This window comes from Rhamphochromis longiceps, linkage group LG14, assembly GCF_057381845.1.
Source record: "Rhamphochromis longiceps isolate RC_006_pf linkage group LG14, R_longiceps_female_GT1.1, whole genome shotgun sequence".
Taxonomy (NCBI): domain Eukaryota; kingdom Metazoa; phylum Chordata; class Actinopteri; order Cichliformes; family Cichlidae; genus Rhamphochromis; species Rhamphochromis longiceps.
In genome coordinates, this window is record NC_140570.1 from 13,537,037 (window position 1) to 13,551,360 (window position 14,324).

Genomic DNA, 14,324 nt, shown 5'->3' on the forward strand with positions numbered 1-14,324 from the left:
AGGGGGGTGTCAGGGGGTGGGGTTTGAACTGTGAAGGCCAGTTTAGCCTCGTCATCTTATTTTTTTGGAGAAGTTGAGTGTCTGTGTTTTTTGAAGACGTGATTCAGCTTAAAAATGAATGATGTAAAAAAAAAAAAAAGAAAGAAAGAAAGAAAAAGAAAAAATAAGTAAATACTTCAGCCTACTCCTTTTCAAACAAATAATGGAATGATATTTTGTAATGATTGTGAAGGCACATGTTTGAAATGTTTGAAATAAAAATGAACTGAACTGAACTGAATTTTATTTATTGTATGGGTGTTTTTTAATTTAGACTCGCCCGTGCATATCTAATCTGGCTCAGTAAATAGCAGGCGAGGTGCAGCAGAGGAAGGGTCAGGGTTATGTAATACAACGAACAGAACAAGCGCCATATATCTATGAGAGACTGAGAGGTACTCTCATCAAACGTGACCTCGCAAGTTTAACTTTATGTTTACAGTGCCAAGGACACGTGACAGCCCCGCAATCCGTCAGGCTTTCTGCCTGCGTGTTCAGCTACTTTCATTAGGTACACTCACAATGAGAACGGTTTTAAATTTATTGACAAGTAAAATTCAATAAAAAGGTTAAAGAGTACTCGAGTACAAGAATAGCAGTAGTAGTAGTACAACTCCTGCACTGTTTGGAAAAGAGTGTATTTGTTCATGTACACTATGGTACACTTTTAAAGTAAACAAGATTTTTTTTAAAAAAATAACAACAACAAAAAAAAGCAAACAAACTGGCCTTTGTACACAGTTTAATTATTCCAGCCAAAACCTGTTGGTAGTAAAGCAAACTTTACTTCTGCTGTGTCCAGTCACCGAGGCCTAACTCTATCTTTGTCCACTGAGTGAATGTTTATTAAATAAATAAATACACAATTTCCTTCTAATCTGTTTCTATTCAGATGAACTGTAGGATTTTTTTTCTCTACTCATTAATACAAATAACTGAAGGCTTTTTCAGTTACTAAAACATGACAAAGTAGACTTGACGTCTGTACTCTGTAATATCACCTCACATAAACATGTACTTTGATTGGTACACCGGCTCAGCTGTCTCTAAACGCAAATAGAGCCACTGCCTCTTGTTGGTAATGCAGAAGAGCATCTCTGGATACACGGCATTGCGCCTTGACACAAATGGGCTATAGAAGCAGACGACCATCTTGGGTGCCACACCTGTCAGCTAAGAATAGGAGACTGAGGATACAGCTGACGCCAAAGTTGGACAATGGAAGAATGTTGTCTGGTCTTTTTGCCTCACAGGGTTCAAATCCAGTGTCTTTTCTGTGTGGAGTTTGCTTGTTCTTCTTCCTGCCCTCTATCAGTGATAGTTGATGTTGTGATAGTATGGGGGATACTTGGCACACTGTGCCCATTAGTACCAACTAAACATCAACTAACCATCGTTTAAAAACCACAGCCTGCCGATCACATCCATCCCTTTGTAAGCACAGAGTACACATCTTCCAATGGCTGCTTCCAGCACGATATGACATTATGTCACAAAGCTCAGATCATCTCAAACTGGTTTCTTGAACAAGACGATGAGTTCATTGTACTCCAATGTCCTCAACAGTCACCAGATCTCACTCCAGTAGAGCACCTTTGGGATGTGGTTTAACAGGAGATTCATATCATGGATGTGTAGCTGGCAAAACTTTATCAACTGAGTGATGCTATCATTTCAATATGGACCAAAATCCCTGAGGAATGTTTCCAGCTCCTTGTTTAAAGTAGAAATTCAGTCAATTTTCTTGTTTATTAATAACTGTAAAGGCACTTTATTATGATGACACCAAATGAGCATTAACAATAAAACATGAAATGGAAAAAACACTGATTTTTTTTTATTTTTAGCCCAGGCTGTATTGTTTGCTAATCATTAGTTTAACACATAGAGAAATAAAATATAACGTGAATTACTCATTATAACATTTAACATAAAATATAGCTGAACAGTCAAAATAACATTAAGGGCTACAAACAAAATTGCAGAAAATCTGTAAAATAATGACTTTATTGGAGAGTGATGCTTGTCTCTGAACATGTAAGTGATGTGGATCATAACTGAACATTTAACTGCGAGTGATTAGTCATTTTACACAATACAATGCATACAATACAAGGCAATACACTTGTAATAAGTCTATCCATCCATCCATTCGCTTCCGCTTATCCTTTTCAAGGTCGCGGGGGGCGCTGGAGCCTATCCCAGCTGTCATAGGGCGAGAGGCAGGGTACACCCTGGACAGGTCGCCAGTCTGTCGCAGGGCTAACACACAGAGACAGACAACCATTCGTGCCCACATTCACACCTATGGTGTAATTTGGATTAATCAATTAACCTATCCCAGCAATCTGCATGTCATTTAATGGTGGGAGGAGTACCAGGAGGGAACCCAAGCAAACACGGGGAGAACATGCAAACTCCACACAGAAAGACCCCGGTCTGATGGTGGAATTGAACTCAGGACCACTGTGCCTCCTTGTAATAATTTCCTGCATCACAGGCTCTTTGGCTTCTGATTCCTGGTCTTTAACTTCTGACGAACGACTGCAACAGTGGTGAAGAAGTTTCCCGCGAAGAGAATAAGGAAGCAGAGCCCACACACTGAAACCTGGCATGACATTAGAGCATAGAGAACATGAGTAAGCAGAAGAGGATGAGTCGTATCCTAAACACACAGTTACCAGCATGTAATCTGTGCTAATGGTGACTGGATGTCACATAGAAACTGTAAAACCTGGTGTGTATGAGACCACTGACCTGCCATTCTTTACACTCTGGGAGCTGAGCCATTCTGAATAGAGACAGCCCGTTGAAGAGCTGCCAGAACTGAGAGACAAAACACGAAGCCTCAGGGTTTGTAGTAGTAGTGATTGTAGTACGCAGACACAGAGGAATGCTAAAGATCGAGTTGCTATCAAGATCAGCAAAAATCCAAACACTGTCTCCAGCTGCCTAAATACAGTCGATATTAAGTCTTACATGACATCAGCATTTTTATCAGTGCCTATTCCATCTAAACCAGGAGTGTCAAACATGAGGCCCGGGGACCAGGAAAGGCCCGCAAAAGACCTGAAACAGGCCAACTGGACATCTTGAGAAAATGTGAGGGAGAGAATAGATTTTTTAACAGCTGTCTCACTTGTCATAAGTTTTACAGTTTTTCCCATTGATAAAGACACCCCCCACCTTGCCATTCACCTTACACCAAAAATAATTAAATTACCTGTTTTTCCATTATGATGGAAATGTCTCTTTTTTGTTTGCTTCTTTTTGTTTTTTGTTTGATTTACAGTGAGTTAGCAGTAAAAAATAATAATACATTTTTTTTATTATTATAGGACAGTCTGGGTAATGAACCAGCAGAACTTTTTCTGTAATTTTACACACATTATTCATGTTTTTGAATGGTCCTGCCCATTTAACATCAAAGTAGCCTGTATGTGGCCCACGGTGTAAAATGACTTTGACATTCCTGATCTAAACCATGACAAAGCATGATTTTTTTTTCTTTTTTTAAAAATGCAAAATAATAAGAAGAAGCTTGTCAGTGTCACACAGACTGTACTCACATGACCAAAAAACAGGAAGGGTAAAAGAAACGTCAGCCCTTTCCACATCCAGGACTGAAATCCCTCTAAATACAGAAAACACACAACAGTTTTCTATTTTTGTAGGTCTGTTTTTACTTCCATATATGATTACAGCGAGGCCTGTGGTCACATTTCATTTAATGAATATAAAATCTTTTTTTTTTTTTTTTGCCTGTCCCGTTTGGTTCTTTTGCCATCAGAATTATTGTCTAAAGGCGAGGAAAGATGCCCAACGGATTTACTTTACCAAATGGACCATCCCAGCCTTGCCGTAATGGTCTATTTGATTCACCTTTTATTGTTTATTTTATTTATTTTTTTATTTTCACTTGCTAGATACGGGACAGACTTGAATGAGGAAAAGAAAAGGGAGAAAGGAAGAGGGGGAAAAAACAGCGGAGAAGAGGGACGGGGATAAAGGGCAAAAAAACAAAAACCAACTAAATAAGCAGACAAAAAAAAAAATACATATATCAATCACCTGGATCACCTGTTGAGAAAGAAAAAAGAAAACAAGCACAAGAAAACGAGAGCAATACAATAAGCAACATCACGATGATCTATGGGAATATAACAGTAAATACTAAATATTAAACATTATTGTGCAGCACGTAATATCGACAGCGCACAGTGTGCTTTGAGGTAGGAGCCAAAAAGGGTGTAGTTTGTGTGTGTGTGCACCTGTGAGAATGAATAATGAATATAAAATCTGCCTGCTACGAGTGTCTCACCAACAGTCAGATCCATGTTGTGTCTTTCTCCCAGGGCTCGCAGTCTGTACAGACATCCGCTCTGATAATAGCACTGCAGACACTGAACGAAACCTGAAGCAAACAGTGATCATCAGGGTTTTGTTTGGTTTGAAAAAGTGTTAAGAGATATGTTCTAAAACACTTCTTCAGCTGAGAATCAGATAGGAAGAACACACAGTTTTACTTGTTGCTTAGCAAGGGCAGCTCTGAGCTCTCGCACGAGAGTGAGTGGGTGTTTGTTCCTTACATTGGAATGTGGAGGTGTATATGTATGTGTATGTGTATGTGTGTGTGTGTGTGTGTGTGTGCGTGTGTGTGTCAGAGTGTGACCCTATAAACGACTTCCCTAAACCTGCTGGTCTGGAAAATCCAACAGTTCATCTATATGTAAAAAAGGCACATAGACTAAAACTGACATAGCTACGTTTATCCTCCCGTAAAACAATAAAAGAAGGTACGACCTTTCCCGTGCTCCCAGGATGTGGTTGTGAATGCAAGAGCACTCTGCAATGCACACAAAGCCTTTGCAGAGTATTAAAGATCGCACATCCTATCACTACCATATGTAAACTTATGATATTAAAAGATTATACTGACTACTAAGTACAATTTTCTATTGACAAAAAGAAAAGAAAAGAAAAGCTGGAAGTGTGAAATAAATAAGACTTACTTTGATACAGAGAGTAGGCGAGGAACTGGTTCCTGAACATGTGGTACAGGTTTCCCTCTGGCCTTTGAGGATTAAAGGGAGGGCATTTGTAAATAAAGATTTAGAGTTTAAATGTGTTTTAAAGAGCATCAGGGTTTTGTTTTTTTTAACCTATTCTACTCACCAAGTCAGCATTACACTGGACAAAACCGCTGATATGTAGTGATGAAAAACCCACCAACCTTTGATTCTGTAATGCACAAGTTCTTTAATAAATAGGTCGTAGCAATTTATGAAAAAGATGATCGTGATTGGAGGTGCTGACCTGGAGCCATTGGTGATGAGGATACTCTCCCTGATAGTTAAGGTACAATAGTACCACACCAGCAGAAAATTGAGGATTACGTCAGAAAATCTAAAGCCAAGTGTTACGTTTAGAGAAACAGTGTCAGCTTGTATCTCACACAGTTGCATTCAGCTATTAATGATGACATTACGCCTTACCTGTAGCTCACAAAGAAATAGCAAATGAAGGAGAACAGCAGCAGAAGGACTGTGAGGCACAGCTTGAACTTCTCATATTCATCTTTGTAAGCAAATCTGCAAAAGCATAAGTTCGGGAAGAGTGAAGGATTGTCGAAATCCAGCAGCTGAGGACAGCTGTGCCAATGAAAGCACTTATCTGAATATTAGAGGTGTGGCTGGATAAATAAAAGTGGTGCATAATTATACTCGGCGCTTTGGGTTTGATGGTCAAACTTACTTTGACTGCTTGTTGAAAAGCGTGACATTCACATTTCCAAGAACCAGACTGAGGTATAGGCTGTAAGATCAAACAACCACATGATTTTTTTCTCTTTAGGTTAAAAAAGTGTTTTATTTAATGAAAGTCAGCTTATATTTTAAAAGCTATTGATTACCTATTTTTCTTGGGAAGGAAAGCCTCCATCTGAAAGAAAGCATTTGGTCGAATCTTGATTTTCTCTTTTATTTCATCCAGAATCCTGGCATCTTCTTCTGATGACCCTTTGCTGGATCTGACAAGTGACATAAGAGCACAAGATAACTTTGCATCATTGAATTGTCTCAGCCACTTCTAAAACCAAAGATATGACTGTTGTTGTTTATTTCTTCGCCAGTGAGGACACGTCAAAACTACTGAGTCTAATTCATAAAACCTGGTGGAAAGTTGGAGCAAATGCAAATTAAGGACCCAAAATGAACTGCATGGCAGCATGCACTCCCTAAATGTTTTCCATCATACTGTCTGTGACGATATGTGTGTAACCTGACTGGCTCTATTTTTTCCGTAGGCTAATTCACTGTAAAAGTCCGTTTCAGTCGGAGGTTCTGAAACAGGACTTTACTGGATTACTAAATACTGTAAACTCTCTGAATGCAGCTGTATTCATCAGTGGACCTGTACCGCCGGTCAGAGGAGGAGACGAGAGATTCAGCAGGTTGTTTACACTGAATAAATGGCTTATATCAGCATGTACTGACCACTCAGTGCATTTTATCGACAACTTTAATATTTTTTGGGAACGCAGGCATCTGTTCAAAGCAAATGGATTTAATTTTAACAAGTCAGGGGTGAAACTGTTCACCTCTAACTTGTTTTATTCCATACGTCATCCATCCGTGCTTGGTGCCAAGGCTGAGATAAACGAGGAGTTATCTCATAAAGAGGAACAAACAGCACTCCAAGAACAGACAAAGCCCAGCAGAAACCTTGAGGAGGAGCTCCATTTGCCCCCACCCGGGAAGAGCCTCAGAAAGGAGAGACATCCATGGCATCTGAGGAAGAGCCTCAGAAAGGAGAGACATCTAAGGCAAGAAGAGGGGTCCCTATTTGCCTCCAACTCTCTCAACAACACCAACGACCAGGACAAGGGACCACGACCTTCCCCATTCCCCCAAACCCCTGACAGGCCATCACCCTCCTCCCCCTCCCTTTCTCCCTCCTCGCCACACCTGAAATTCACTGAGGAGATGATGGAGCGGGTCAATGCTGGGCTCAGATCTACCCCCCGTCCCAATCCCTTTTTGTCCCCCATAAACCCCCCACCAGAGCGGCCAAAGGTTCGCCATCGAGCCCCACCCTCAACAGAGCAATCGAAGTCACATTGCCCAGCCTCGCCCCCCTTAGTTCCTCTTCATGCCCTGTCTCCGCAGTCTGATATGTGATATGTGAAGGGTCCGGGCTGTGAGGATTATGGCAGTGATGACTTTTCCCAGGAGAAGCTGGGACCCTGTTTACTAGAAGGTTTTAAAATTTCTGTACTTTTAGGTGACAGGAGACATGTGGCCTGGTCAAAACACAGAGAGCTGCACTCTAAAAGATCTTTAAACATAGTAAACATACCTTGTGTGCCACAGACTGCTCCCAAACATGAGGGGACAAGTAATACCTCTAAAACACTTAAGTTGGCTTTATTAAACATTAGATCTCTAGCTGGGAAAACATTTTTAATTAATGATTTAATCACTGAGCACAGCCTTGATTTTATGTTTTTAACTGAAACTTGGTTGGACCAAAGTAACAGTGGAGCTGTTCTCATCGAGACGACCCCTCCTAACTACAGTTTTATCAGTGAGGTCAGGGTGAGCAGGAGAGGAGGAGGGGTTGCTGTCTTATTTAATGAATCATTTCAATGTAAGCAGCTGTCTCCTGGAAGTTTTCAGTCTTTTGAATATGTGGCTTTACAGCTGAAGGCCCCATCCAAAGTTGTGTTTCTTAATGTTTACAGGCCTCCCAAATACTGCACAGACTTTTTTAATGACCTCAGTGAACTGCTGTCTGTGATCTGTGTTGATTTTGACTGTGTAATTATTGCTGGGGATTTTAACATTCATGTGGACAACCCTCAGGACAAAGGGACTAAAGACCTGAGTAACACTCTGGGCAAATTTGGGCTGACTCAGCATGTAACAGAGGCCACACATAATAGAGGACACACTCTTGACCTACTGATCTCCAAAGGCCTGAGCATTTCAAAGGTTACTGTGTCTGATGTGGGCCTGTCTGATCATTACTGTGTTTTCTTTGAAAGTAAAATCTCAGCCCACACAAATATATCAACAACAGTGATCACAAAACGGTGTATAACTGAACACAGTAGTGCAATTTTTAACCAGGTCTTCCCATTAACACCTGACCTGTCCAGAGGGTCAGTCAATGAGCTCGTCAATAGCTTCAATGCTAACATGTTAAATGTAATGGACACTATTGCTCCCATTAAGGTGAAGGTTATCTCTGGAAGGAAAAAGTCTCCATGGAGAAACTCCACACTGGTGAAAAATGAAAAAAGAGAGTGTAGGAAAGCTGAGCGCAGATGGAGAAAAACAAACCTCCAGGTTCACTATGACATCTATAAAGAAAAACTTCACAATTATAATTTACAACTGAGGAATGCAAGGAGGTCCTACTTCTCTGACATCATCACTAAAAACAGCCATAATGCTCGGGTCTTATTTTCTACAGTTGACAGGCTAACAAACCCTCCTGTGTCAGTGGCAGCTGAACTTCATTCGACCATGGCCTGCAATAACTTTGCCAAATTCTTCACTGAAAAAATCCAAAAAATTAGACAAGCAATTGGTACATCAACAGCAGATCCAGGATATGTACTGTGTCCACCAAAAAACTGTTTAAACACCATGAAACAGTTTCAACCTATTAACAGCAAAGACCTGGAGGACATCTTAGGTCAACTGAACTCCTCCTCCTGCTGTTTAGATGTCCTGCCAACAAGTTTTTTCAAAAAGGTCTCAAAGACTTTAGAGTCAGACCTGTTACAGATCGTCAACTTTTCTTTATTATCAGGTGTGTTTCCAGAATCACTAAAAACTGCTGTAATTAAACCTATACTGAAAAAGGACAATCTTGACAAGACACAAATGAACAACTACAGGCCGATCTCAAATCTCCCGTTTTTAAGTAAGATCATTGAAAAAGCAGTTTCTCAACAGCTCAGTTACTTCTTAAAACAGAATAATTGCTACGATGCCTTCCAGTCAGGTTTTAGACAGAACCACAGCACTGAAACCGCTCTGACCAAAGTGTTTAGTGACATATGTCTGAATACAGACAGTGGAAAAATGTCAGTCTTAGTTTTACTGGATCTCAGTGCAGCATTTGATACAGTTGACCACAACATATTACTCAAACGACTGGAGAACTGGACAGGTCTTTCAGGAACTGTACTAAACTGGTTCAAAACATACGTAGAAAACAGGAAATACTTTGTATCAATAGGTAACTTCACATCTGAGCAGACAAGTATCACATGAGGAGTTCCCCAAGGTTCCATCTTGGGACCCCCTCTGTTTAACATCTACATGCTCCCACTGGCACAGATTATAAACAACAACAAAATAAACTATCACAGCTATGCAGATGACACACAAATATATATCACAATGTCACCAGGAGACCGAGGCCCTGTACAGGCTCTTGGTAAATGCATTGAGGAAATCAATGACTGGTTGTGCCACAATTTTCTCCAGCTAAACAAAAACAAAACTGAGGTAATAGTCTTTGGCGCCAAAGAAAAACGATTACAGGTCACCAGAGAACTTCAATCTATACACCAAAAAACCACAAACCAGGCGAGAAATTTGGGTGTAGTGATGATGCAGACCTAAACTTAGAAAAACACATTAAGACAATAACAAAGTCAGCTTACTATCACCTCAAGAATATATCAAGGATAAAAGATCTGATGTCTCAACAGGACCTGGAAAAACTAGTCCATGCATTCATCTTTAGTAGGCTTGATTACTGTAACAGCATCTTTACAGGTCTACCTAAAAAATCAGTCAGACAACTACAGCTCATTCAGAACTCTGCTGCTCGAGTCCTCACTAAGACCAAAAAAGTGGACCACATCAGTCCAGCTCTGAGGTCCTTACACTGGCTGCCTGTCCGTCAGAGGATAGACTTTAAAGTTCTGATGCTGGCCTATAAAGCTCTGAATGGTTTAGGACCAAAATACATCAATGACCTCCTGACCCAGTATGAACCATCCAGATCCCTCAGGTCATCTGGATCCGGTCTTTTATCAGTTCCCAGAGTCAGAACCAGACACGGAGAAGCTGCATTCAGCTTTTATGCTCCTTATATCTGGAACAAACTCCCAGAAAGCCTCAGATCAGCTGAAACACTCAGTTTATTTAAATCCAGGTTGAAGACTCACCTGTTCTCAGCTGCATTTGAATAAAGCACCAAATCCACACTTTAAGCTTAAATTTCAAAACTTACATTTAACTACTGATTTTATCTACTGTTCTGATTTTATCTGTTTTGATTTTATATACTGTTGTTTGTTTGTTTGTTAATTAGTTAGTTAGTTTATTTGCTTGTTTTATTCAATTTTAAATCATGCTTTTTATTTGTTCTTGTTTCTAATGTCTCTGTAAAGCACTTTGAATCACCTTGTTGTTGAATTGTGCTATACAAATAAACTTGCCTTGCCTTGCCTTAATGCACTAATTTTAATTTACACAGGTCTTTTAAATTTCTTTGTGGTGTCATCCACCACAATTAATATTTAACTAATTTAGTAAGTAAGTAACACTTGTGGTGAACTGGTGAGTGTGCCAACGCTATAAAACGTTCAAATCATAAATTTAGAACTGCGATAGTATTTCAGTTATGTTCTGTCGAGGTTCTTTTTTGCTTGTTTTTTGTGGAAATGTGATTTTTAATATTTGTATGGCTATTTAAAACAGTTTAGGATTATAGGCTGTGACCTGGACCCCTGCAGGGACTAAAGACTTGCAGCCAGTGTTAATGCTGCTCAGCCATTGGTCTTGTAGCAACACACTGGATGAGGGTTATGGGAATGTGGGACGAGGTATAAAGCCCAAGTTTCTCTTGGATGTGTTCATTTGAGTGTGAGTGTTAGAAAGAAAGCACTTAGGTGTAGGAAAGTTTTGTGTGTGAATGAGGCATGTTGTATAAAGTTCTCTATATTAGTTGTAAGACTCAATTTAAGGCTTACACACCTGAAATGAGCAGAACTCCCCACAATTCTTATGATGCAACGCAAGATATAATTTACGTTGTTGTACATCTGTGTACGTGTGTATCTCTAGTTGTGACTCACACTTACTTTTTCACCAGTTGGGATATCTCAGTCAGTCTTGTCCTCTGACGGGAGATAGAGGAAGAGCAGTTGTTTTGCAGTTTGGAAAGTTCATCCAGTTTCTTTAAATACATTCTGTGTGTCTCCTGCAGGACATTAAGAACACAAGGTTATAAACAACAACACAGGAAACATATCAATTAGAAGCAATATTTCAACTTTTTCAGCTTTCTGTGGATCTGTAAAAGAACATCATATATTCAATATACAGTGCAAGGCTGTCCCGATTATGGGCAGTTTCTTACCTGAAGTTGCTGATACTCTTCTTCCAGACCTTTCCATTCCCCCAGGATGTTTTTCAAATTTTCTGACATTTTGTAAACAGTAGCGCTAAAAACAGCACATCAGCTTAGGGTCGATGGTGTTCGAGCACCATGAAATGAGTTGAAATGTGATGGCGAAGTATTCCCAGGGTGTGGATCACGTCTCCATGTGCAGTTGATTGCATAAAGTGAACTTTGACTGGTACAAATGTGCAAGATTTTGTCTTGGACATTAATCTCTTTTTATCACAGTGTTAATTTATCACCTGCAGAGCTTAAGGTGGCAGGTCATTGTTAACTGCATTGCAGTCTTCACTTTTGCCATAGTACATCCAGCTCCATGCTATTTAACACACTTATATTGCTACATGTTAGCAGCATCTAGTGGATTGTATTGGACTACTGCAAGCCATACTTGTGTAATTTTATTGTGACATAAGTTGTATTTTTGAATAATCTTCTTCTTTCCTGGCTGCTGCCTTTAGGGGTCGCCACACAGAATCATGCCTCCATCTCACCGTATCACTACGATCCCTCTGTGTGCCCTTCTTTACTAGATCCATGAATCTTCTCTGTGGTCTTCTTCCTGACTGGTGGCTTCATCAGCATCCTTTGTCCAATATATCTACCATCCCTTCTCTGCACATGTCCAAAGCATCTCAGCCGAGCCTCTCAAACCTTTTCTTCAAATTAATCAACCTGAGCTGTCCTGATCTACTCATTACTACTCTTGTCCATCCTGGGTCTTCCTCCTGTCATTTTAGTTGTGCCACTGTCTCCAAACTATACATCATAGCAGATGGTCTCACTACCATCTTGTAAACCTTCCCTTTCACTCTTACATCCTTCTGACGCAAATCAACCCTAACCCCTTCATCCACTCTGCCTGCACTCTCTTTTACTCCTCTTTTGTGCACTGTGCTAGTTGCTTTGGATGGTTGACCCCTGGAATTTAAACTCATCTACATTTACTACCTTAAATCCATGCATGTTTACCCATATCCCTGTAATTCACAGTGTTGGGCAAGTTACTTTGAAAAAGTAATTAATTATAGTTACTAGTTACTTCTTCAAAAAAAAGTAACTGAGTTACAATATTCTAAAAGTAATTAATTACTTGAAAAGTAACTATTGTGTTACTTTAAAGAAAAATGTTTAACCCTCTGGAGTCCAGGGTGTAACTGGCCATTTTTAACTACTTTTGATTTGACTTCTACATTTCACCTTTAAAAACAGTTTATTTGCCTTGTTTGGTATCATTCTTTTCAGCACAACCTCACGTGTCTGAATTTACAGTCATGTTTTCATTTTGACCCACCGTATTAACACAATTGATCTAAAATCAGACAAAAAACATAAAACCAGAGTAGAAAAGGTTATTTTTTTACTGTAATAACCACACACATGTTTAATGAATCATATTTCATAACTTTAAATGCAAATATAAATTGTCAATTTTAAAATCATATGTACAAGTTTTGCAAACAACAAAGTTACTTGCAGCCATTTATCTTTTACCTTTTTAAAAAAATAACCATTCAAACTATTTACAGAACAATCAGCTGTTCTGCATTCAATAAGATGCCACACATATTATTTGTGCCACTCCAAAAAAATAATTTCTGTCCACTATAAAGAACATCACAGCCTGATACCTGCAGGTCTGACAGCAGCAGCAGTATCACTCCTGTTTTCATTCAACAGTCGCCTCATTGTTCTGACACACAACACAAAACTATCCACAACACTACACACTAACTACACAAGACAAAACATTAACTACACACTCTAAACACACTAAACGTCACAAATCTCACACATCTCAAAACTCGCTCTCTCTCTTTTTCTGCTCTCTCTCTCTCTCTGGCCATCACGCCTAAAACTTCCCCCTCTTCCTAAACAACCAAATGTGATGTTGTATCATTTTTTTTGATTGGTCGACACGAACGGGCTGTTTTTTTGTTTTGTTTTATTATTTTTTGCTCATAAGCAGAGAGTGATTGCTAGCGCTGTCCTTAGACAGTAAACGTGACGAAATTATTGAGGAAAAAACGCCGCGTATATATTGTTTATCATGACTCTAGTTTTACGAGGCCTATCGACACAATTTAAAAGCTAGCATATATCACCTTATTGATTTGTCATCTTGAAGTGGTCGTGTGATTGGCTTACCACGACTACTTTATTCTTCCTCAGTCAAACAGCAGCACCCATGCGATTGTTTTGCCCCATTAGCTCCAGGTGTTGTGCCAAAAAGTGATCGTCGGGCAGATCGTCGGGCTCCCTGCGGGAGCTGCTTAAAGCTGTTGCCAAGTTCTTGCTCAAAGGCGGTTGTTTGATTGTGGAGTCTTTGCCTTATAATATAAAGCACCTCATGACAACTGCTGTTTTTATTTGGCACTATATAAATAAAATTGAATTGAACTCAGTTGAATTGCCTCAGTTGCACGGAAGTAGCAACTGAGGAACTAGCAACGGAACAACTAAGAAGCAGTAAGCTGAAGACAGCTTCAACCATCTGTTTGCTGAAAAATATTTTCTTGTAACGGTAAAGGCGTAACGATAGAAATAGTAATTAGTTAGATTACTCGTTACTGAAAAAAGTAACGCCGTTACTTGTAACGCCATTATTCCCATCACTGGTAATTCATGCATGTAAATGAAAGGAAGAAACATTGTTCCATGAGAAATCATGATCAGAAGTCCAATTCCCAGCCACTTTAAGCAAATGAATCACGGTGTGTCTAGTCTGAGCTACAGTGGTATTGAGCATGTACAACTCCCCAAAACAGGAGGTGACATTAACACTCTGCTTTTACACTCTGCATGAACTTTTTAAAATTTTGTATATTGTATATACTGTATGTGACACATTTCAGTTA

General features: G+C 39.6%; 1 protein-coding gene across 1 annotated transcript; it reads right to left on the reverse strand.

Annotated features, from left to right (window-relative positions):
* Nucleotides 1-1,805: 1,805 nt before the first annotated feature.
* LOC146653768 (transmembrane protein 120A-A-like) lies at nucleotides 1,806-11,493 on the reverse strand. The gene is made up of 12 exons (XM_085379480.1): nucleotides 11,425-11,493; nucleotides 11,147-11,265; nucleotides 5,951-6,067; nucleotides 5,794-5,853; nucleotides 5,535-5,630; nucleotides 5,356-5,445; nucleotides 5,215-5,280; nucleotides 5,052-5,113; nucleotides 4,361-4,453; nucleotides 3,609-3,673; nucleotides 2,797-2,865; nucleotides 1,806-2,647 (listed from the first exon to the last, which is right to left on the reverse strand). The coding sequence occupies exons 1-12, from the start codon at nucleotides 11,491-11,493 to the stop codon at nucleotides 2,534-2,536; spliced, it is 1,020 nt and encodes a 339-aa protein (XP_085235606.1). The 3' UTR covers nucleotides 1,806-2,533.
* Nucleotides 11,494-14,324: the final 2,831 nt, after the last annotated feature.

Excerpts from the sequence above, each read along its gene's own strand:
- LOC146653768 (XM_085379480.1), bottom strand. The coding sequence starts at position 11,493 with ATGTCAGAAAATTTGAAAAACATCCTGGGGGAATGGAAAGGTCTGGAA. Across the intron at positions 5,631-5,793 it reads CTTTTCAACAAGCAGTCAAA|ATTTGCTTACAAAGATGAAT; the intron begins GTAAGTTTGACC and ends ATGCTTTTGCAG. Across the intron at positions 4,454-5,051 it reads CGCCTACTCTCTGTATCAAA|GTTTCGTTCAGTGTCTGCAG; the intron begins GTAAGTCTTATT and ends TGTTTGCTTCAG.